General features: G+C 34.6%; 2 protein-coding genes across 4 annotated transcripts in view; one reads left to right on the forward strand and one right to left on the reverse strand.

Annotated features, from left to right (window-relative positions):
• LOC149801560 (conserved oligomeric Golgi complex subunit 1-like) overlaps nucleotides 1-9,644 on the reverse strand; it is a 106,034-nt gene extending 96,390 nt beyond the window's left edge. The window contains exons 1-3 of the mRNA XM_089955780.1: nucleotides 9,547-9,644; nucleotides 5,665-5,749; nucleotides 3,672-3,716 (exon numbers count right to left, since the gene is read on the reverse strand). Of these exons, the coding sequence (XP_089811906.1) occupies nucleotides 3,672-3,716; nucleotides 5,665-5,749; nucleotides 9,547-9,565 (149 nt within the window). The 5' untranslated portion in view covers nucleotides 9,566-9,644. The remainder of the gene's footprint in view (nucleotides 1-3,671; nucleotides 3,717-5,664; nucleotides 5,750-9,546) is intronic.
• Nucleotides 9,645-16,199: 6,555 nt separating this feature from the next.
• The window catches only part of LOC149801561 (receptor expression-enhancing protein 5-like), a 46,184-nt gene continuing 36,294 nt past the window's right edge, over nucleotides 16,200-26,089 (forward strand). Inside the window, exons 1-2 of one of the 3 annotated variants that reach the window (XM_089955784.1) lie at nucleotides 16,200-16,412; nucleotides 25,702-25,795. In XM_089955784.1, the coding sequence (XP_089811910.1) occupies nucleotides 16,274-16,412; nucleotides 25,702-25,795 (233 nt within the window). In that variant the 5' untranslated portion in view covers nucleotides 16,200-16,273. The remainder of the gene's footprint in view (nucleotides 16,413-25,701; nucleotides 25,796-26,089) is intronic. The other 2 variants (XM_089955782.1, XM_089955783.1) reach the window with 2 other exon arrangements.

The following is a 26,089-nucleotide window of genomic DNA, read 5'->3' on the forward strand; positions in this document are numbered from 1 at the left end:
ATACCTGAGATCATGGAACAGCAGCCCATGACATTGACATGTTCTAACTTTATCTTCTCAAAACATAGGAGGAACTTAGCTATTTGTGGAGTAATAGGCTCTACTTGCACCAATGGAATTCAAATCATCACATCCACCTGAATACAAATAATCATTTCCACTAGAATACAAATCATCATTTTCACTGGAATATAAATTATTATTTCCACTGGAATATAAATCATCATTTCCACTGGAATATAAATCATCATTTTCCACTCAGTCTTCCAAAGTGTTGTGCTGATTTGCTTCATCAATTCTGTGCTTCATTTTTCAGACAAATGTTTCTTCATGAGGGCTTGTTTGATATCAGCTGTTTGTACAGGTTTGATATCTGTGGCTTGGATGGAAAACCTGCATTCATGGTTGATTTAGCAGGCATAGAAATGGGCAGGACTGTCCGGGGAATTTCCAAAGTTAGATTGAGGAAATGCTAAATATATAATTCACTTAACTTTTACTCAACAATATCCAACTAAAAATGAATCTATCAGATCACAACAGAGACTGACCACCCAATCCTCAGGGAGAAGAAAATTCTGAGGTAAAGGCACAAAGAAATGGAAGTCAGCTGGAGTAGACAATATACCAGCAGAACATGTTCAAGCAGGAGGAACCTCCATGATAGATGTCCTCACAACAATCTGCAACAAAATCTGGCAAACAGAAGAATGCTCCACCCCATGAAGTCAGTCTCTAATCATCACTCTTCCTAAAAAAAAACAAATCTGCAGCTGTGCCAGAACTACTGAATAATAAGCCTCACCAGTCACTCAAGCAAGGTTATTCTTAAGATTATCCTTAATGGTCTGAAACCCCAAGCAGAGAACATCATTTCTTAAGAACAGGCAGGTTCCAGAGCATGATGTAGCACTACAGAGTGGACCTTCAATCTTAGAATCCTCTGTGAAAAGTATCTGCAGCATAAAGAGGACCTGTATCATGTTTTCATTGACTTCAAGAAAGATTTCAACAGGGTATGGGCACAGTGACAAGCTTCAAGTATCTCGGTGCTATAACCTCTGATGAAGGTTAAAAAAATATGGCTATTTCCAGGACTGCACAGCAACTGCACTAGCTAGGCTGAAGCATATTTGGAAGGACAGTAACATCACACTTGGTCCCAAGATCAAGCTTATGTACTTCCTCATCATGTCCATATTTATACATTAATGTGAGACATGGACACTGAGACGAATCCATGCCTTAGAGATGAGGTGTTACTTAAGGATCCTGAACATCTGATACTTAGACCATGTCTCTAATGAGGAGGTGAGCATCAGAATCCAAAGTTTAATGAGACCATACGATGACCTGTTCACCAAAATAAATAAATGCAAACAAAGATGGCACGGTCATGTCTCAGGCTCATCTGGTCTGTCAAAGACAATCCTGCAGGGCACAGTGAGAGGAAAGAGAAAACAAGGCAAAGCAGATGAGATAGGAAGATAACATCAATGAATGGAAAGGCATGGACTTTGCAAAGTCCCAAAGAGTAGTGGAGAACTGGACAAAATGGAGAGAAATTGTTGCAATGTCATCAGTGGTGCCTCTACATCCAGCCAGATTATGAGAAATGAAAAAAATGAAAAATGCAAAAAAGCTCACAATGGCTGAGATCATACAATTTCCTATGAAATGGATAAGATTTTTTTCATTAAGCAATGAGTGGAAGCAGAGAGTGCAGTATTTTTCAGAAAAGAAACAAGTTCATGTTTTCCATATAAATGCAGTAACCTTTTTATTGTATGCTCATTTTGTTTAACTACTTAAGGTTTAATAATAATATACATTGCAAGAAACAATCCAAATTAAATTTACAACCATAGATTCATCAATACACAATAACAGTATTCATGTACACATAGCTCTGTCCAGCAACTCAGTCTTGCATTCTAAGAGGGCCTCAAGGGAGAATAGTCCTTGATTAATGAGTCACCCTCTATAAATAAAGCATTATTATTATTATTATTATTATTATTATTATCAGTTTAAAAAAGAATTGTCATTTAATTTGGTCTACTTAAAATTTAAATTTAAAGACATATTGTGAATTAATGCACATGGATCTTGTTTCTATGTTCATTCAACTCAATTCTGCTTTTCTGATTATGACAGACTGGATTATTGGATCAATTCAGTGCAGTAAGGAGAATGGATTTCAGCTGGAAATGGAGACTACTGGAAATTCTAGTATAGCTTCTATGTTTATCAGGTTTTGCCAGGCATGTCAGTCGAATTTCAAAAACAAAGAAAGTGCAATTTGAGGAAATTCAATATGCATAAATGTGAAAAGATATGAATATTCTCCTAAATAATTGTTTCAATGATCAGAACAGTATTTTCAATTACTGTGTCTCTCACTTTATTTTGCTCTTGTCCATCAAAATTCCACTGAAGATTATTGTATAAATTCCTCAAGTGATGCTTAATGGTAAATTCAATGATAACGTACATCAACATTTTTAGATGCAATCACCAAGAAGGGTTATCTTCTTTAATCTGGTTTCTGTTGTGTGCTATGATGTAACAGGGAAAGCACCTGCTCTTGGGAAGAAGTTTATGCAAATATAAACAGAGACGCAACAATGTTGTCATTTATAAACAAAGTTTGGGAAAACACCGACAGGAAAAAATCCAGCAATCAAGTCCAATAAATTGGAGGTAATTAAGAAACTTCATATACATCTTATGTATGGTATGTCGTGTTTTATATTTCAATTTGCACATAATGCCTATTTTTCCATTACAAATATCTTCCTTCTTTCAAGTAAAAGAATGTAAAAATGCAGCAATTAAGCCAGATTTATTTTGGTTAAATTTTACATTATGCTAAATTATAATTGTGAAGAAATGTCATATGTACAAGTTAAAAATTAAACATACTAACGAAAATTTGTATATTACTCCTCTATCCCATTCATAGTTGAACATCCATAAAGGAGGTAAATGAAAATGTGCACGACTTCTTGTTCATGTGACTATACTTTGATTCCACCTGCACTTGTAAAGTTCAATCCAACATCAACTTTCTTGACCGAGTCTGATGCTGAACTGCTATTGTAAATCCATAGAGATCGATAATTTTCATCGAGAAATTTGTTATGACACTTATTCTACAGATCACTCAAAAACCATGACTGAATGAGCTTTGTTGGAACTGTATTATGATTAAAGTTTAAAAATAATCCAGCTATCCTTACGGACTGTATAAATAATAATTAACTGGCATTGGTGCCAATCCAGTTACCCTCAGGGACTGTATAACTGATAATTAACTGGCATTGGTGTAATCCAGCTATTCTTAGGGACTGTATAACTGATAATTAACTGGCATTGGTGTAATCCAGCTATTCTTAGGGACTGTATAACTGATCATGAACAGGTATTGGTCCAATTCAGCTATTCTTAGGGACTGTATAACTAATAATTAACAGGCACTGATGCCATCCAGTTTCCCTAAGTGACTGTGTAACGAAAGACTTAACAGGCATTGGTCCACTCCAGCTATCCTTAAGGAGATGAAATGTTTCAGCCAGCAGTGGTTACTCAGGTTTACGTTGGTTGATTTACTCCACCTCAAGACCACTACAAAAATATTATGCATGGCACAGTATCTTGATTCAACGTACCCAACCATTGTTCTTAGATCTTCTTTCTTCCTCTCTATTTCTGCCCTAAGAAAAATGGAATTATCTATCAGCATAAAATATATCAATTATATAAATGACACAGATCATTATTATTTCAGAAACTTAGTTAAAGATCATGACAATTTCCATAAAATTCATTTTTTTTTCATTTATAGAGATTAATTGGTCAATTTATTTGGATTTCATCCTTTCTACAAACATAAAGTTAAAATCATAACAAACAATCATATTTCTGTGGCAACACTATGACCCTTACTTGAATTTATAAGCCCCTTTTCTCAATTGATACTACACTATGCTTGCCCAATCTGTAACACCCTTTTCCTCTAATTATAAGCCCCTTTGCTCAATCTATAGGACCCTTTCCACAATATATAAGACCTCTTCCCCAACCCATAATACCCCTTCCCCAATCATTAAGACCACTTTCCAAATCGACATGTACAAAACCCCTTCTCCAATCTAAGTCCTCTTCATTGATCTTTAAAACCATTTCTCCAATCTACAAGACTGTTTGCCCAATCCAAGAAATGAATACTGACCAGAATGTAATTATTCACAAAACCAAGAAAGTTTATATCCACAACAATAAATGTCTCTGTAGTATATAGGAGAAATATATAAACTATCAGAGAATGGCCATATTAGACTGTGAATTTTTGTTAAACTAACAACAATAATCATTTGCCAATGTCTATCAGTCAATCAGGTCCGATAATCTGTAAATAACTATGGAGTTACAGTCAGGGCATGTCTAAACTGATAAACAGATTATCAGCCCTGATTCTGTCTCCATTGATAATTTGTCAATGTTTATCAATCTCAACATGCCTTGACTGTTTCTCCTTAAATAACCTGTCAATCTCTACCAGTCTCATTATGTCCTGGGGGCCCCGAGTGGCCGAGTGGTCTAAAGAGCTCACCGTTTCAGATCACTGCCATCTCACCTCTGTCTGCGTGGGTTCGAGTCCAAGGCTCGGCTAGCGTGGGTATGTGGGAAAGCCTGCCAGTAGCATTTCGTGGGTCAGTGGTTCTTCCCTGGGTTTTCCAGGGTTCTTCCTCTACCAGTAATACTGGTCGCCATCTATAGCCTACCTTGTGCTGAAAAATGGTGTTAAACCCTACAACAACAACAACAACATTATGTCCTGACTGTATCTCAATAGATAACTTATCAATGTTTATTTGTCCTGACATGCATGGACAATCTCCACAAATAATTTGTCAATAGTTTTGAGTCTTGACATGCCCTAACTGTATCTCCATCCATATTTGCTGATTATCAGTTTGTAGAAATAAAAACCTGCCCCCATGCAATCAGATTGTTCGCATGAAGTGGAGACATTTTGAATCCATCTCTTGAGCAAGTATTTGTATCGTCAAGATAATGACTTTAAAATGTGCATGAAAAACACATGGTAAATAAAGAACTAAATGGTTCTTACAACATTCTTTCTTCCCAAATTATATGAATTGTATATAATGAATTGTATATACCCTAATGGTCTGAATTATATAAGCCCAAATGAGTGTGCGATTTGTATACACCCTAATGGTCGGAATAATATGTGCCCAAATGATATGAACTGTATATACCCTAATGGTCGGAATTAAAATGCTTTGCTTTTTATTACCAATTTAATTTGCCTTTATCAATGATTATGTGATGTCTTGCACCTGTAGTCTGGAGCACTTTGTTTTCAAAATGTTCACTGAGTTTTCTTCCTCATGCCCTGGTCTGGCATTCAATTGAATAACAGTGAAAGCTGAAACAGGATGAGTATCCCAGGCAATATGTTTATATGAAAAGTCCAAGGTAGTATGTTTATATTTAAAGTCCCAAGCTACCTGTTTATATGAAAAGTCATGTAATAATATTAAAATTATAATAGACTGCATGGTCTAAAAATTCAAAGTGATATCAAACAGTAAATGTGGCCATGTATACTGAAAAAAATAAAAGTACTTATACCTTGTTCTCTTTTCAATTTTCCGGATTTCATCCACTGTGAACTTCTCAAACATAAGGTTGGTATCCATCTCATAGATGGGCAGACCTAAATATATGCAAATTATTCTTATGTTATTTTGTCATAAAGTCAGGATGACAGAATTTATGAAATAATTGAAACTAGCTTATTACAGAACAAAGATTCATCCAGATTGATACTGATTACAAATCAATTAAACACGTGGGGAAAAACACTCAAATTATCCAAAACTTAAACAGGTTAGCAATTGGTCTTCATGCTAGAGAGCCTTTTTCATCTTAACCACATAAAAATGTTACTATAATTTCAAATCAGAACTCCAAAGTCCTACATAATAAAAGAAATCATTGATAGGTTTTAAGAAATATAAGCAAACAAAAATCTTCAACCAAAACCTTGATGCAAATGTTCACAGTGACCTTTGAGTAAGAAGGCAAATTTGTGTATCACCTCATGAAATGTATTAGCTTCATAATGATTCATCCCAAGCCAGGGCTGATCACATTTTGTTTTCACCCACTTGTTCATTACAAGTGGTTTAAAAAAATTCACTTGTTCTGTCTTACATTTCACTTGTCCCAGAAGTGTGATTACTTTGATGAAATGTGTGCATTTAAATCCATGAAAATAATAAACAAAATAATGTGCAACATAATTTATTTATTAAAAGAATTTGCATTTTTCATAATATTGGTTGATGCCACACATTTGGCTACTTCAGTTATATGTTTTAACTGCTGGATTTGGAGAGAAAAAAAATGTCCGTGTACATGTCTGCCACCAGGATCAATGCTATGGCAAGAGTTGATAGCTGTGTCTGGGTTTTCAAGTCCTCAAAATCTGGTCCATTTGCAGAAATTTTCTTATGAATTTTAATGTCTTTGGGTTTCATGAATTCTTTAATGAAGTTTTGATTAAGCTCCTTGAACTAAATCCTCGTTCACAGTGTACAAGCTTAAAACAAACACTAACAATTTGCATATCAGACTAAGAGAAGTCTTGTCACTGTTTGAGTTCCACTCTGTGCCAGTTTGGGATATTGTTTACAATGACTGCAATCATTCCTTCTAAGTCAATAAACTCAAGCAACAGATTACAATCAAACCAATGAAACTGAAAATTTCTGTCTTTCAGATATCTCATATTTGACTTTTCTGCAGCCACATATTCAGGCTTATGTCTCCTTGAAGAAATACATACCTCATATTCAGTAATAGTATTAAATTTTATCCCTCCACATTCATGTGAATTTTTCTTATTACCATCCTTGTAAAAAATAATTTTAGCAAACTCATTTGATCCACACAGTAAATATCAGTTCACCTAACAGCTAATTCTGAACTGATCATAACATACATACTGTCATTATATATGAACAAAGAGAGCTCTTTAATTAGCCCAGTTGTTTCGCTTTAGACACCATATTGCCCGTAAAAGTTTATCTCTGTATAATCAATTAAAATTTCAATAATCATTAGTGTTGTTTAATCAGTTCATAAAGAAACCATCAATGAAGTTGGTTAAGTTCCTTTCATCAATATAAATACACTTAGTCGGATTAAAATCAGAGTGAGCCATCCATGAGGATCTGGTTGGAATAAACACAAAGCTGCTTAACAACTGCCAATTGATTATGCCCATTTCCTTTGTTTAGCATATTCTGATTTAGTTGCTTGGCCCAAAATATAGTCTTTATGAACCAGTTATCCAATGATGACTGTTAGGTGTGATACAGGATGTAAATGTATGCATGGAAGGAGTGGAATCAAGTGTTCAGCATGCACCGTGGGAAGAAATGGCCAGATAAGGTAGATAATTTTCTTAAAGCATACAAATATTAACATTCTTGTCTATCTAAAATAGGAAAAAAGCACTTGTCCCGAACTAGTGACTTGGAAAAATTTACTTGCCCGACTGTTAAAATTTGTAGTAAGGGATTTTGGATTATGGGATTTTATCAGCCCTGCAAGTATGAAGAAAATCCATCATGGATTTTAGGAAATACAGCAAATCAAAGAAACTTTAACAAATCCTAATGCAAATTTTCTATGACTATAACCTTGACCCCAAGGTCATATGGGCAAGCAAGATTGTTGTAGAATGAATTTTCTTAGCGTCATTGTAATTAATACCAAACATGATAAGAATATATCAAGAGGTTTAGAAAATATTAGCAAATTAAATAACTTGACCCCAAGGTAAAAGGAAAGAAGTGAGTGGACATGTTGCAGAATGAACTGTCTTACTTTTTCAGTATACATACCAAGCACAATTTCTGTTTTTACTTTACTAAAAATGATGCACACAGTACTACACTTTATCTGCTGTATTAAGACTTTTTATTATCCAACAATGCCCTTCCCTAAAAAATTTTCTACTCCTGCTAACTGCTACTTCACTGCTAATAAAAATTAGTATCACATTTTTATTTTTCAATAAAAAATAACCATTTATTGCTTCTTTGGCTCCATTGAGCCTAGAATGCACTTGATTCAGTCCATCTAAACTTGGCTGAAACTGTCTTTTTTATTTTTCTGATTTTATTAAGAGTCATCGAGACAACTTTTTTGTGCCCACTATGCAAAATAAGTGTAAATGGAGCAATGATGCAAGGACAAATGAACTAAGGTATCAGCATATTCATTATTCATTTTGCATCTTTTATTCTTTTTGTTTTGAGTAGTCTGTCTTTAGCATATGTACCCAACATATTAAACTCTATTTAAGAATCATGAAGGGTTGCTGGGGTGGTGTTTGTGATGTGCATTTTTTAAATGATGTCAAATATAAGGTTGCCCTGATCAAGTAGCTGTGCATCTTCTTATGTTAGATAACAATGTTATACTATTTATGTTTTTATAGTTCGTTCCACATTTTTTCCCATCTTTATCTCAGTACATTTTCTGGTCAGCATCATTAAATGCAGTTAAAAATACCTCAATCATTTTTAATACTTTGTGTGACAAGAATAGAATACTATTCGCTACATAGGGCCTGAAACTGTACTAAAATATAGATAGGAAAAATTAAGGATAACATTATAAATTGGCCCGTCAAATTTTTAAAGTTAAGGCTATGGTTTGACTTTTTTAGCTATTATTGTTTACTAATTAAAGATGTGTGTGTGTGTGTGTGTGTGTGTGTGTTGTGAACTAGGCATTTCGGGCTTGTGTTGTTCCTGAAATTGATGTCAGGCGTGTACACCTTCCATAGTTACTCTGCAGTATGTTGATAGTGAAATACCAATAGTCAGCTAGGGAGAAGAGCTAGCCACCCATTGCAGTAAACACATGGGTTTGGGGAAGGTAGAATATCTCAAAAACGGCTTGGATTAAAACTATTTCCAATTGCATCACCCTGTTTAGTACTCAATGTTTTGCAGAATTATCACCCAGGAAAAGGGCTTGTGTTTGCACACTGAGCATCACACGGTGTCAAAAACTTCCTTCGAACGTGAACAACGTAGGTTATAAATTTGGGGATGGGTGCATAAACTTATTTTGCTATGAACTGCCATTGACTTCTCTGGTCAAGTGACTAATATCCTTATGCTTTGTTTTAATACAGCTGTCCAAAAATATTGACCTTTTTTAAAATTCACTTGAGTACTTTATTTGTTGTGATTTTGTAAACGGGGCCAGTGAATGTGGAATTAACTAAAAACTTCCTTTTTTATAGCTTCATTTCGATAACTACTGTAATGCCTGTTCAATATTTTGATACATCTGCATAAGTACTGCAGAATGGCTACGACGTTTGAAGAACAAATAGGATACAGTATAAATCATATACAACAGCAATTTTAAAATATCATGTGAAAACTGATTCTTGCTCAGTGATATATTATAATTGCAAATTCGCACTTTTCGCTTCGCTTGACATGTTGACAACTTGTTCCTGTGATGGATGTACAGAAAGAAACAAATTCCTCCGAATATATAGTCTGGTTTTAGAGATATTTGGTAGTTAGTCTGGTTCCCAGTGGAAAGAGGTCAGGGAACCAGACTATTTGGTGGTGAAACATTTGGACTATGTCGGCTAGATCAGAGACAGAAGGAAAGGCCTCTAATGTAAGTCGACGTAGTAATTTCACACAAAAAATATCAGACATTTTTCTTCGACGAAAGTTTCTTTGCAAAAAAAGACACCACATTTGAAACACGTGGATTATTTTTTTTAATTTACAGAAAAATGCTAAATTTTGTTTCTCCTGTTATGTATATTTAATTTGTATTTGTCATCTATTTTTTCACCATGATTATATGTTATGCATGATTATATTTTGGACTTGACCTAGTCCAAAATCAAGTTTATTGTGTACCTGACCAGTAGCTATTATTTTGTAAACGAATAATGCGTAGTTGATATTTTTCTATAAGTGTGGATTCAATATTAGGTTCATTATCAATGGAAGTAAACATGTTTTATTTGGATCTGAGTCTAGGACACTGGAATTTCCCTGTGATAAACCTGATCTACTTGGAGTTTTCCATGGCTTTAATTATATTTTTAGCAATATATTTATCTTGTGGCAACTTAGAATTTTCTAGAAATTAACTTTTCACTCTCATCCTGATTCTGCTTTTGTGTCTAAGATTTTTATATAATGTTGTTTACTTTAGCAATTAGTCATTCTTGCATCTAACATCTGAAGCAGAATCAGTCTTATTGTTTCGTTCCGTATTCATGTGGGTGGAAATATTTATTCAAATTATTATTCAAGGAAAATACAAAATGCTCATCTTTAATAATAATGGACCGGGGCATTAATTTTGAATTATAGTGACAAGAACATTTTGGATTATATTAGTGTGATATATCAAAAGACTGTTAGCATATCGCCACACTACGGGCCACTTGCACATTAGCATAATCGAGACTACAGGCACGTCAACAAAATATTGGAATTTATTTTGTAATACTACTGGAATTCAGTAGGAACTTTATACATTTGGACGTGTGATAAATCTTGTATAACTATTTGAGACTTAATTTGCATTACTGTAAGTTCATTTTATATTTTCGCTTTGTATTATAGGAAAATAATTTATTTGTTTATCTTTACAAAACGTGTTGTTTTAGCTCTTTTATGTTACTTAGTTTAAGATCACAGAATCGTAACAGAAAATTTGGTGCTTGTTCGTGGGATAAGAATTTTGTCTAATTTATTTCAGAAAACTTTGTTTTTGAAGTTTAAATTCATTTTATTTCGAAATGTTCTAAGTTCCACGTATTTTAATTTTACACCTTTCGTGAAAACAAGAAGATTTTACACGATCATCTATAGTGGAGAACATTGTCTTAAATCCTTCCCTGGAAAGGTTAGAGTCCCTTGATAAGAATGAATTGTTCCAGCTTGCCAGATAATATGATCTTTCTGAGGCGAAGGCTTCTTTAACGACACAAGAAATACAAATATACTTTGGTCCAATATTTGTTGGGAAAAAATTTCGGGATAAAAGTGCTTTGTGTTTGATTAGCAAGGGTCTATTCGGCTCTTTCATGAAAGTTATGGAATTTAAATTAAAACACAAAACGGAAATATAGTTAATCAATGCAGAGAGGGGGGTTTGTAACACCACAAGAAGCAAATCTTCTATTTATTTCTTTTCCACCCAGAGCCGGCTCTACCATATAGGCAAACTAGGCAGCCGCCTAGGGCGCTGATTTCAGGGGGCGCATTTGTAAAATTTTTTTATTGTTTATAAATTTTGAAATTGATATTTGCGGGGGGGGGTGCGTCAGAATCTAACCTTGCCTAGGGCGCCAGATAGTCTGGCCGGGTCTGGAGCCGGCCCTGTTTCCACCATTGATGAAGTATCTACCATTGATTTGATTTAATGATATGATCAAACGAAAACAATCTTGTAGTCTTCTACGATGATGTGATTCGTCAACACCAAAGTCAATCCCGCACATATATTTTCACGAGGTCGACACAAAAAGACCGATGTCATCTATTTTACGCACATATACTTAAAGTGATCTGTGACAACTGTAACATGATGATATTGCGTGGCAATGACGCGCATGGTCTTGGCAATATTCGTTGAACTTTGTGAGCCGCTGACCACACGTGGGATAAATTTCCTAACATATTTGCGCGGATCATTATGATCCTTATGATTTTCTCACCATTGATTTGAACTGAACTTGCAGGGATAAATATCGTGCGTGTCTGAAAGAGGACACGTCCAACACAAATGTGTCCCACCAGGGCCATAGAGAGCGATCACGGGCCCTGGGGTAAGAAACACCCGGGCCTCTCCTAGTTCTTCTTCAAACAAGATTTTTCTTTCATAAAATTAAAACGTGTTGTTGGACCCGGGCCCCCCTTACGGGCCCGAGCCCTGGGGATATATCCTCGCTCGCCGCCACCTCTTGTCGGCCCTGTGTCTCACGAAGCAATTTCAAAAGCATAACAATCATAAAATGTCTGCCAGTGCTCTCATAAAAGTGTTACGCATATCTATATTTTGTGTAATTCCTGGTACCTGATTTTATCTAATGTTTGCAATTTTTATTCATGGCTGTAAATTGTATTGGTTATCTTTAGCTGGTCGTGGACGTGCATCAAGTCTATTCTAAGATACTAAGGAACGCAAAATTGCATTCGATCTATACATAGATTCTTACATACGTCTTGACAGCTACTAATAATAGAATTATTAGTAAACATGTTTACGAGATTCGAACTTTTTCCCATTGGACAGGACGGCCAAGTGGTATCTTAGAATAATGTAGTTAATAATTATTGGTTGAGTTAGGTCACATGAATCGGTATTTTTAAATATTAGAATGAGTCGTAATAGATGCTTCAATGTCTATATAAGGAGATAATTGAGGAATCATATTTCATTCTTATTTTGGAGGCATTCTTATTTCTTGTGTTCCTGTTGTAACATCAAGTCTGCAGGCGTGTTTTATATTGTGCTTAGATATTAATTGAGCGAAAAAAAAACATTTGTTTGGACTGTTCAGCGGAAATAGAAAGTGTTAATTTTTTGGACATAAATAGTATTCTGGAACTACTCTGAATTATTCAAAGGAGTTCTGGACAACACCATTTTGTCGACGTCATTGGCGGACCAGTCATGAAATTTATACGGAACTTTTCATTCATTTGGATTTTAATATTGCTCTTTCAGGAATGTTTTGGGTTCACTTCAAAATATTGTAATTTCTTCTAATATTGTAATTTCTTCTCACATTTTATTTTATAATTTTTATACTTAAATTATTTGTTAAGTTTTACAAAACTTGTTGGTTTTGCTTCTTTCTGTTACTTAGTTTATGACATAGAATCGTAACAGAAATCGGCGGCTCGTCCGAGATACGGATTTCAGAAGTATTGCAGAGAAATTTAAATTGTTTCGAGGGTTAAATTCATTTAATTTTATAAATATATTTATCAGTGGTCTTTTGATTTTATATAGCGAAACCAAAAAGCTTTTGCAATGTCATCCAAAGCAGAGAACTTTATTTTAAATCCTGGCCAGGAACGGCTAGAATCCTTGAAGAAAATGTTGAAATGCTCCAACTTGACATACAATATGATTTTTCGGAGGCAAAGCCATCGTTATTAAAACAAGAAGAAGAAAAAAATATTTTGCTTCAATATTTGGTAGAAAAGAATATTTCGGATTAAAGTGCTCTTTTTTTTTTTAGTAAGTCTAAATCTGGCTCTAGATTGGAGATCATGGAATTAGAATTAAAATACAAGAAAGAAATGGATTTAAGAAAGCTTGAGCTTCAGAAAGAGGAAAAAGATAAATAAATGCAGATGTAATCAGAGAAAGACGAAAGAGAGAGACAAATGCAATCACAGAAATAAGAAAGAGAAAAGCGGTTGCAGAAAGCGGAAAGAGAGAGACATATGCAGTTATATAATGAAAAAGAGACATGCAGTTGAGGAGCAGGAAAAAGAGTGGCAAACTCAGTTGTAGAGAGAGAGAGAGAGAGAGAGAGAGAGAGCAGATAGGCTAATGAAAATGCAAATAGAAAAAAAGAGGGAAATACAGATTCAATTCAATTTGATAAAAAGAAGAGAGGGAAATATACAGATGCAGAGAGAAAAGGAGGAAATTTCAATTTAGATTACAGGAATAAGAGCTTCCAAATGAATGTTGTATTAGTCTAAAATATAGAATTTTTAAGCATTTTGGCTATCGTTAATTTATTAGATATTTAATTATTTATATTATATTCTAAAAGACAGAAGTTACCAATACTTATTGACCATAATGTGTGCATCCGAAAGATTCCCAGAGGCAATACCATTGAGGAATATTAAAGCTAAAACAACAGTAAAGCTTTGATAAAATTCTTTACTCAGGATGGCTGACCCCAAACTGTCCAATCTGATCAGGGGTCAAATTTTATGTTATGTATATTCGATTTAATTTATATTTGATTTAATTTAATTGTTTGCTTGTTAGTTTTAATTTTTTATTTCATTACATGCTATTGTAATGTAATTTTATTTATTGGATTTGACATTTTCCAGAAATTCGGTTCAGCTCTATTTGACCTGACTGTTTTTCGTAAACAATTAATAATAGAAACTTTTTATCTAATCCTGACCGAGTTCCTGACCTTGATTCAGAATCAGTAAGAGTTGAAGTAAGCAACCTTTTTTTAAAAAAAAAAATCTTTCTCACAGTAAGATTCATAAAATAAAATCGATACCATACTTTGAGTACGTAACAAATGACATGTATCGATATGTTTTACCAGAGGAATGACCCACATCCGGGCATCTGATTTGCGTCGTGGCTAAGTTTATTATTGATGTTTTGAGAAAGAATAGTCATTACTTGCCTTAACACTTAAGAACTTAAAGTGTTTTATGTTGTGACCATTTTGTTTGTGCTAGTTATTTTGTTTTCTTCAAACTATTTGGATTCCAAGAGATTATTTTTCCCTGGAAATACTTGTGCTCTAAATTAATTCTTGGACAAGGACAATCCTCAAAATTTACACAGAATTTAAACACTAGAATATTATTTTCTTTGATTCAACAATGAACTGTTGACACATCAGTACGACGCTAACTACAGCATACGTCATCGCCTTCCATTTTGAGTTTCATCGAGATTCGAACTCAGTTTCATTAGGGTATTGTATTACTAGGACTTCCATTTTTTAATTCTTGGATTATTCTTAGATTTGATTCGTAAAATCGTAAGTTATTTTTCTCATGTTTACCTCGTTTGTGTGGGGAAATAAATTATTTGTTAAACTTTACAAAACTTGTTGTCTTCACTCTTTTCTTGTTGCTTTTTGTAATAGCCTAAACGTAACATATGCCTTGAATTTTCCAGCAAGTTATGCATGAATTAGACATCCAGCAATTTAAGTCTTCTACCTGTCACCTTGAAAGCCATGAAGCTTTAAAAAGATTTAATCGGCCACATTGTTTTGATACCGGAAAGATTTTGCTGTAAGTGAACCAGTTCGAGAATCTTTAAGATTCAGTCTCTTAGAACTAGTTTTTGGACATATTGTCCGTAGTCTATTAAAGTTATTTAAAAGAAACTTCTTTCAAATGAAGATACAGAAATTAATCTTCTTGACTATATTTCTAATTTCAAACAGAAGCTGCCAAAAAGGTATGTGATGTCGCAAGAATTAATATCCACTCTACTCAGTCAAAAATGAAATTAAGGTTTGACAAAAATACAAAGGAAATGAGTTTTCAGCCAGCGTAAAATTACTTTACAAAAATAAACCAATTCTCGCTTATAGAAGACCTACGAATTTGCAAGATTTTCTAATTAGAACTAAACAGACAGAAAATTAAAAAGGGATAATTTTCGTCATCTAAATGTAACAGACACCGGTGCTCTCAATGTGCAAACGTAAGAGAAAGTACTTCTTTCAGTAGCGCTAATACAAAAGTGGTATTTTCTCTACGTGTTAACACTAACTGCATATCAACTGACGTGATTTATTTGATAACCTGTATAAAAAAAATTGCATGCAATATGTTGGACAAACACTTCAACAAGTTTCTAATGGAACGAATAATCATCGCTTTTATATAAAAAAAAATTATAGAGATCATCAGTTTTCCTCTAGTATTTCAACACACTTTAACACCAATAATCACTCTCTACTCGATTTTTCTTTCATACCAATAGATATTGTGCCTGGTGACATGAATAGGCTCATAAAAGAAACTTATTGGATTCGTAAGTTAGATACTTTGTATCCTAATGACCATAATGCCAATGCACTATATAAAATTGTACAATTTAAAAAAAAATCATATATTGCATATCCTTTATAACAATATAATTATATGTATGACTGTCTATTTTATTCTATTATTGATCTATTTTTGAGACACTTAATATTAGTCTGGTACTCTGACCGTTTCTACTATTCATGCCTACATTACATAATCAAAGTTCTGTTAAAGAGAGAGATAGGGTACCAGACTATCTTAATATTATAGTATTTGTGTCGTGAGCCAGCCTAGCGTTGATTTTGGATCTATGCAATAAAAATGATTTTAAAGGACAAGATCAGAGGTTGTCCAAGTATTCGCTTTTTAACGGACGCAGAAGGGAGATTTATGTCTATAAAATGTCCAGCGGAATAAAACACAACGTACAAACATGGAAAGCCAATCTGAACGAAGCTCTCCAAGAAAAGAATTTTGTAACAGATCTACTAGCCAAAGTAGAACAGAAAACTGGAGTGGGTCGGCTGTATATTGCAATGGGTACGTGTTTTGTTTGACTCGCACCCGGAAAGATACCGACATTTCTTGCGCAATAGATTGTATTGCCGAAATCCAGAATTTTTAGGCGATTATTGTGTTGTAATAGCACCTATAGCTTTATTGAAGAATATTATGTATCACTTTGTGTTCGAAATGAAGTTTGTTTATATTTTTTCCAAATTTTGTATGCTTGAGTGTGCATTTACACCCATCTTGCATCCTGCACAGTGCGGCTTAACACGTCATAACGCGATCATCATTGACAATGATGAAATGCTGCATTTATTTCGTTCAAAGAAAATCTTAGCTTGCTTTTGAGAAAACTTAAGTTCTTTCTTAAAAACTTCGTTCAGAATATCGCCAGTTGCAGTGTTTGCAAAACCTGTTTAGGACTAAGTGCCATATGGCAAACTTGACCTACAATGGAAGTAGTCTCCCCTGATATTTGTGTTTTGTGTTTTGTACCTGAATAACGTTGTGCAGCGTGTTGCATGGTCGACTAACATCGAAACAAGAAATCAGATTTTCATGAATATCTCAAATACTTGACAGCACAGTGGTTTGTTATAAAGAAAACTAGGAGTATCCATCAATGAAACAACGGATGGGTGGGGGGTCTAAGCCTTAACCTGTAACAATATAACATAAGGGAAGACACGAGTCCACACCCCTCGGTAGTTCCAACCCTGTTAGTTTATCCTAATTGAGGCTGCTTTTTTCCAGCTTAAACCAGTTGTAATCAAGAATAGTTCAATTTTCAAAACAGCTAGAGACACTTTGTTCAATTTGTGACATTGGAGAAAATGCAACAGTTGTTTAATGATTTTGACTTCCAGACAAGTACAAGCCATGCAGTGCCATTTGCATTCGGATAGTCTTGGATTTTGCCATTTACCGAAAGAGGTTTAGATTAGAGGTTGTTTGGATCTCACCTTTCGGTCAGTGGTGAAATCCAAGATTATCCGAATGTAAACAGGACTGCATGTCTTGCACTTGTCCAGAAGTCAGAATCGGCAAACAATTGTTGCAGATTGACCAAACCTACTTGGTACATTCTTATGAGTAAAACTGGCAGGGCCCACTACACTTGTGGAAGTTAAGTCAAGACTTGTGTTGAACAGAGAGTACTTTACAGGAGAGAAATTTAGAAAGCCCAATATTATTGCATATGAATATAGTCAATAAAACTGACAGTATACATGAGGTGGGACAGTATGGGATCTAACATTCAGTTCACTAGATTGATACTTGGTAAATCATTTTGCTAGCAACTTTTAGTCCTGGTAGCCTCTACCCAAAAGGATATTGATTTTATATTCTGATATGGGAAAGATGACATTTATATTACACCGAGATGTCAGATCTGGAATTTCTTATTTCATCAGTCACATTTATGATGCAGCAGTTAAAAGTTAATGTTTAATAATTGTCCCAAATAAAACTTGAGTTGTTATTCGTATTGCATGAAGCAACCAGACTTGGGATTATTATGTTTCAGCAACCTCATTTATAGTTTGATAATTCTTTGTGATAAATGATTAGCTTCATCTCTTACAAAATTGCTGTTACAAAATAATATAAAAACTTTAAACAACAACTTCTTCAGAACCACAGAGTAGACACATTTGACCACACTTGACAAAAAACACAATTGTACAATTGATAGAAATCTACCGTTTAATATGATCACCTTTAGTAAAAGTAGAAAAACCTTTAAATGACTTAAAGTTGCTGAGTAGAATTTGACCAAGCCCAACATGAAGCACCCTAGCTTGAAGACCTTTTAAACTTGAACAAATCCTACCAATACACAGATCAGATATGTTCAGGATCTTTATCTTCAATAGTAAAACATGATTTTCTTGCAAGGATGTCCATTTTGAAGGAGATGCATTAATAAATTGAAAGTTTTACTGTTGATGAAATTGTTTTCAGCTGAAGTAATATATTTACATGGATATTTTTTTCATCAACCTTAAGTTCTGTTCTCTTTCTTCATGGAGACAGGAAAATTGGTGTGCAGGAATGTGAAAGATAGAAGACTTTATGAATCTGTCCCATTATAGCAACAAAGATATTGGGATTTGTTAAATTTAAGAAGACACTAACAGTTTGGGGTGGAAGAATCCCACCTGGGCTTGTTTACGGTTCAACGCTTTGGATTAAAGAGCCTATTGTTATGTATTTTAATTTATATTGTTTGTTAGCTTTTTTTTCTCCATCATTATATATGATGTTTAATTGCATTTTGAACTTGACCTTGTCCAAAATCAAGTTCACTGTGTTCTAGACTAGAGACACTGATGTTGTTTTGTTTTGTACACAGATGATACATAGTTAATTACTTAGGAATGTGGGTTAAATATTCAGATCATTATCAATAGAGGTTAACATATTTATTTGGGTCTGGGTATAGGATATTGGAATTTCCCCATAAATATACCTAGCCTACCTGATGTTTAGCACATTCCTTATCAGGGATGGTCCTGGCTTTTAAAAAGCTGTGGGAAAAAAAATCGCCAACCTCAATATTTTGTCGCCAATTTTCAAAAAGTGTCGCCAAAAAAAGTAGTGTACATTTTTCCAAGTGTTAATTTAGTCTATTAATGTAACAGGCAATGAAAATTACAAAAGATGGATTAGTTAATACTTTAATTACAACAAGCATTAACAAAATGTTACAGAGTGTTACATGAAGATCCATCGCGATTTTAGGGCTGCCCACTTGTTGAATGCAGTTTCAAAGTCTAATTTTTCACATCTGTACATGCTGATTCTCATTAAATTCTCGAGAGATGAGATGCAGAGCTTATTTCTGATGTCAGTTTTTATGAGGTTCATCTTACTGAATCCACGTTCACAGTCCTCAGTGCTGACAGGTGACACCAGTAGTCTCTCAGCAGCCCCCCCCCACCCCTTTTATGGCTAGCTTCACAAAGCTTGTAGCGAATTGCTTCCTAAATCCCAAGAATGATCACTGAATGCTGTATAAATTTTCTCGACAAGAAAAATAGGATCTCCATTCCCACGAATGAAACTTACACGAGTCAACACCTGGCAATATTGGACCGTATATATAAGCATAAATTCACACCGAATTTAGGGATTCTTTCACTCCTGTATTTTGAGAAATAAATAATTATTATTAATTATGCAAAACTGTTTTTTTTTTGCTATTTCTTGTTGCGGAGTTTAAGTCTCTGCAGCTGTAACACGGGACTGATGGCAAAAGGAAAAGATCAATGAGTAAAACGCTGCACTGACGACAGATTTAATTGTGATTGAGATTTTTTCCATTTGCTTTGTATTTATACACAGTAGTCGATACTTCAAAGGTTATCAGTTTTCTATGAAGGTTCAGCAAAACTATTGTATTGGTATATGTATAAAAAAAAACAGGATTAGCCATACAATTAACTGTATCTGTTCTATTCGCATCTTCAGAAGTCGGTCAGTTGTAGGTATAGTGCGGTAGCATGATTGACTGTATCGCAGCATACAGTACTCAGCCCAGATGTCAGCATAAGCAGATTATGATGTAACAATGCACTGTAAAGATGGGGTTGTCAATAAGAACAAAGGATCGTTTGTGTAACAGATTGATTCCAATGCATTGCTTAGTCAAGTTTGTGGCTTCCTTTCGTTCTGCCTTTTAATTTATCCAGTCCAAATCCATGATTGTATGTACAAATTAAATAACCAAAAAGTATGTCGCCAAAAAAATCGCCAGATGGGATATTTTTGTCGCCAATAAGGAAAAAAAATCGTAATTTGCGACATTGGCGAAGCCCAGGATGATCCCTGTCTTATTATAATTTTAGTAACAGATTTTGTTAGAAATGAACTTTTGTCCTGCATCCTGGCTCCTCTTGTGTTTTATGTAATCTTGCTTATTTGAGAAATTACACATTCTTGCTGTAAAACCATTTGTATTGTTGTGTTCAGTATTTTTTAACACTATAATTTGTGTTTCAAGTTGGCTGACTGTCCCTTTCTTTTGGTGCTGACCCTAGCACTCCCCCTACCCCTGAGGTTAAATTTGAAGAAAAAAAAGCATAATAAAATTCTGAAATTGATTTGTGCTTCTAATTGAGCTGATTTTGCCCAGTACTTGAAGCACTTAGTACATCACACACACGCATATATATATATATATATATATATATATATATATATATATATATATATATATATATATATATATGTGTGTGTGTGTGTGTGTGTGTGTGTGTGTACACTAATCATTATAATATGATTTTTTTTAAAATTAAAAATGACTATTACAAAAAAGTTCTAGAAAATTGATTTTGCATCTAATTGAGCTGGTTTAGCTCAGTACATGAAGGGCTTATCAAATCATTATATATACTAATCATAATAATATATATAGTGTTTTTTTAAATATTTTTAAAAAAAACTTGCCTACCTACCCTCATTTAAAAATTTGTGTAATAGGAAACACACATTGTGAGCGAGGCTGATTTGGGTGGAAACATTAACTTGGAATTTTAGTGAATTCCTACAAGGACATCTTGGATTATATTGTTATTAATTGAAGACTGTTAGCACATCATCACACTTAAGGTCACTGGTACATTATTACATTTAAGACTACAGGCACATTGAAGCCTTCAGCGCTGGATATCATCTCAAACACCACTAGAATTTAATTAGAACCTTATTTATTAGGACTGGTGATAGAACTTTTTCAGCTATTTGGGATTTACTTAACAATACTGTAAGTTCTTTTTAAATTTTCACTTTGTATTCTACTGAAATAAATTATTGTTGAATTGTTGAAATTTAAAAAAATGTTTTGTTTGGTTTTCACTCCTTTCTGTTACTTAGTTTAAGACCATAGAGTCATAATACAATCCATTTATGAAAAGGTAACCTTGGTTGCATGACCTGGTTTATTCCTTTGAAAGAGAAAAAACCTGTCAGTATTACTTAAGAAAACAATAGTTACCATATATATGTACTTCAGCATTTTTGTCTGAACTGTCTTGGTGGATGTTTGGAATAGAATAAACTGTAGCATCATATATTGGTGCATCTGTACCCCAAGATTAACCTGAATTTTAATAATTTTACTTTTCTGTAAGTATATCTTTGATAAATGAAAGCTGGTTTGGTAGATGGTGATCTCATGTATTGTACATCATTCTCCCAGTTCCTGTGAAAGGCCTACAGATGTGTATAAAACTTGAGTCATAGGATTGCAAGCCTATGTACAACTTTTCGGTCATATCAGGAATTTTTGAAAGTGCATTTGGTATTTGTATACAGTTCGGTATTGCAATTTACAACTATCAAAGCATCTTTTTCCTTAATTATAAAGTACTGCTTATGCTCTCTAAAACATGAGGGAAATGGGTTATGTACAGGGATGATCCTAGTTTTTAACACATTAACCCCTGGAGGTTTTTGTCGTTTTCGCCTGTAATTCGAGTATGTACAGGGATGATCCTGGCTTTTAAGACATTAACCCCTGGAGGTTTTTGTCGTTTTCGCCTGAAATTCGAGTAGGAAACACATTTTGAAAGCTATTTCTGAATACATCCTAAGACATCAACATCCAGGTGGTTTTCCAGTAACCTAATGCCTAGTTGTATTAGAAACATCGTTTTTCATTGGCTCGTGCACGAGCAGAGGTGTAAAAGTTGGAGTTTTTTTAATTTTACTTTTTTGCTTAACAGACCCATTATTTTCGTATCGAGCCTACTCTTTATTCCAAATGCCCATCTTATCCTAATTTTTGCAAAGGTTCATCTGTCTATAGTTCATACCAGTCTGCATAAGATCTGAGACCAAAAAGTCTAAAATCCAGACACAAAATCTGATTCTGACCACAGGCGAATTTTGGGTAGAAAAAAATCAGTTCCAAAAAATGAAGTTTTTCCCTCTGTATTTTGTAGAGCAACTTAAACTTCCAGATTATCTGGTATCATTGTAGAGCTACATCTGTCTGCCTTTCTATAATGCCACCCACTTTAGTGTATTATGCATGACCTTGATGCTACAGAGCTTGGAAGCAGGTTACTACCTCCTGCCACGTAAACTCGTCACCAGTTTGGGCACAGCTGACCAGAATATAAAAAGGGGGCATGTTGGGAGGGGGGAATGACGCAATCCACAAGGAGAAACTGCAAGAATTTCACGTGTATTGGACCCTAAAAATTGGTGAAAGTGATGCTTAAATATGCCGCAAAAAAATTGCTGATGGTAGGTCCCAATCTGTGTTTTCGGATTCATTCGCCCAACTTGCTTTTTAAAAAGATTTATTTTTTGCTTGACACGCTGGAGTACAGTACTAACTAAATTTATTCAATGACTGTTTTTTGAATTCTCTGGAAATCTTTCTGTGCATTTGAATCTTCAATACAGATGGGTCATTTTTCATTGGAATATATTTGGATTTCTTGGAATTAAAAGGACTTTTAGGAAATAGAAATTCATTCACCATGCTGTAAGTTAATTTAATTCTTTCACTCCTGTATTTTGAGAAATTAATTATTTTCAGTTATGCAAAACTTGTTTGTTTGCTATTTCTTGTTGCGTAGTTTAAGTCCCTGGAGTCGTAACATGGGATAGATGGCAAAAGTAAAAGATTAGCGAGCAAAGTTACCCCGCCTGTATTCATGTTTGGTGGCACACGCCTTTTACAAACTATTACATCCAGTTATAAATGAATTGTGCGTGGATACATTTATCACAGAACATCTGCTTTAAATTTGTATCATATCGCATCCTCGCAGGCCCAGGTTTCCAAATGTTGAGAAATGTTCAGGAATTTTTTATCTTGAAGCATTACTACCATCACTACATGTAGATGATGTTGGACTGTCAAGTATGACATCAGGTTCAGGGGCTGTGTTGTCTGATGAATTTGCACTAAATCCAAATGCTGTTAAATTTGTTAACTTACTCTTAGGATGAGACGATGAACACGCAATGGTAAACTTTTGTTTACCTATGATGAAGTTGCACTGCTGACAGTATATAATTCTGATTGCGATTTGTATTTATACACAGCAATCAGTACTTCAAAAATAATCAGTTTTCTCTGAAGTTTAAGCAGATCTATTTTATTGGTACATTTATATTAAAAAAAACAGACGGATTAGCCATCGTTCAGTTAATTGTAGCTGTTTCTGTTCGCGTCTTCAGAGGTTGGTTGATTGTAGGTATAGTCTGATAGCATGACAGTGTATCACATTATACAGTACTCAGGCCAGATGTCAACATAAGCAGATTATGATGTAACTATACTGTAAAGATAGATTTGTCAATGCGAATAAAGGATTTGTTTATGTAACTGATTCCAGTGCATTATGTATCCAAGTTTGTGGCTTCCTTTCATTGTCCCTTTGAATGTCTCCACTCCAAAGTCATGACTGTGTGAACAAATTAAACAGCCAAAAAAGGTTGTCGCCCAAAAAATTTCAGATGGTATATTTTGTTGCCAGTAAGGAAAAAAAATCGCAATTTACAACATTGGCAAAGCCCAGGATGCTCCCTGTATATAATATGACTTTCCTAGTTATAAATGGTCACTTTTAGTCTTGAAAAGTATGTCTTTATGTGTGAAAGAACCATTGAAAGGTTTGTTGGAACAGTGAAGGTAAAATTTTAATACCAGTTAATGTGTATGGGGAGCTAAATAGGAGCAAGTGACATTAGCCAGCATGAAAGCATCATTATATCTAATAGTGCCATTAACACTGACTTCTCAGCTTTGGAACATGGGGTGTTTGTCAAACATGTTATGCTATGCCTTGTAGACCATCCTCCAAATCAAACTGATATTGGTAGTAAACTTTTGGCTGAAGTGTAAAACTTTAATGCTCCTTGAATGCAGGGATAAGTTGATAAACCAGACTATCGATAGTTGTTGTAGTGGGGGTTTAACGCCACTTTTCAGCACAGGATAGGCTACACATGGCAGCCAGTATTATAGGTGGAGGAAGAACCCGGGAAAACCCTGGAAAGAACCACTGACCCATAAGAAGCTACTGACAAGCTTTCTCACATACCCATATAGGCTGAATCCAAGACTTGAACCCACACAGAGAGAGGTGAGATGGCAGTGATCCATAGCAGTGAACACTTTACACCATTCTGCCCCGACTATCGATGGCTCATGACAGCTGGAGCAATGTACATAATAAGCCAGTTGTGTGTATTTCATTGAGTACGTCAGATGGTCAGAATTACCTGACAGACTTTGGAAACTACAGCCATTTTGCAGATGAACACTCAGGTTACATACAACTGTAGTATGGTAGCAAGTTTCGTGGCTGAAAATGCCACTAGTGTGGTGAAAATAAGAAGAGTCCTGAAGAGGAGACAGGAACATCCACTTTTATGGGTACTCTGCATATTACGTGAACCTCTTGGTTAAATCCTGTTTCTGTATTTGACACCTTCCTGCTGTGGTGGAAAGTGTCTTGTTCTTTCACAAGATGTACATTGGAGTACTCTTGCTGTCCCCCCCCCCATCATAACTGGAGAATAAGTTGATTCTTCTCAAAGTGTGTGAGGAGTATATGGGTTCTATTAATACTGTAAGTAGTGGCAAGGTGAAGAACTTTGGTATAAAAGGAATGCTGAATAGTATCTTGAACGAATGAAGGCAATTGCACTTGCTCTTGATAAAGGGATCTAGCAGCTTTAGAACAGCTCAGTATGATCAACAAATTCAAGACACATGTCAAGGAGGCCTTCTCTCCTGTTCACTCTCACTAGCAGTTACTTTGGTAGGAACCTTACAAGTTAGTAAATAGACTGCACTATTAAATACTGCAGTCATCATCTTCCAGCCTGTTTGTCAACAGTGGTAAACCTGAGAGCCCAAGCCAAAATTCAAACCTTACATGTTCAAGCCTGCACTTTTCAAGGATGAGTCTCCTATTGGCTGGTGGGCTACCTATCCTAAATCAGAAAAATGCATTGAAAATGTAGTGTTTAGATGTAGCAATTTTTAAATATGTTTAAACTCAGTTGTAGCAATTGTCTTTTGCTTTTGTCTTGCTTTTTAATTATTTTAAAACATAAACTGTGTATATATTTTTGCAGATATATTGGAAATGTAAATCTAGTCTTGTATACGTTATATAATCATATTTTATGGCCTGATAAATATAATTAAAGTAAGAAAATTGTGACTCTTTTTGCAACCCTAGTTCTAGTACAGGTGTGCTTTGCTGTTTCAGACAGCTTTTAATGGTAATTCGTTGTGTTTTAATGCTCAGTATCATGTACTTAAATAAAATGTATTTCATTTCAGGTTTTTGTGCCTTCCTAATTGTGTATCTGATGATTGGATATGGAGCCCAATTTTTGTGTAACTTCATTGGTTTCCTGTATCCAGCATATAGCTCGTAAGTCCTTAAAAGATACATGTAAGATCAGCTTATTTTCATGGCACTTAATTTGTTTGAAACATTGTTGATTTTAAATCATCTGGCCATATGCCCAGTGAGCTTGTAGTGCAGCCTGTATCTGTTGTGCATCGTTCATGGTGCATCCATCAACAAATGCAATTTGCAGTTTCATTTACAAAACAAATAAAGTCACTGGGTAAATTTTAGTGCTTTAAATTTTATACTGACGATGCTAATCTATAGTCAAATAGATTCACAGTTACAGATTATAGAAAGACCTTTAACTTACTT

This window comes from Sinohyriopsis cumingii, chromosome 4 (assembly GCF_028554795.1).
Source record: "Sinohyriopsis cumingii isolate HCF-2022 chromosome 4, ASM2855479v2, whole genome shotgun sequence".
NCBI lineage: Eukaryota > Metazoa > Mollusca > Bivalvia > Unionida > Unionidae > Sinohyriopsis > Sinohyriopsis cumingii.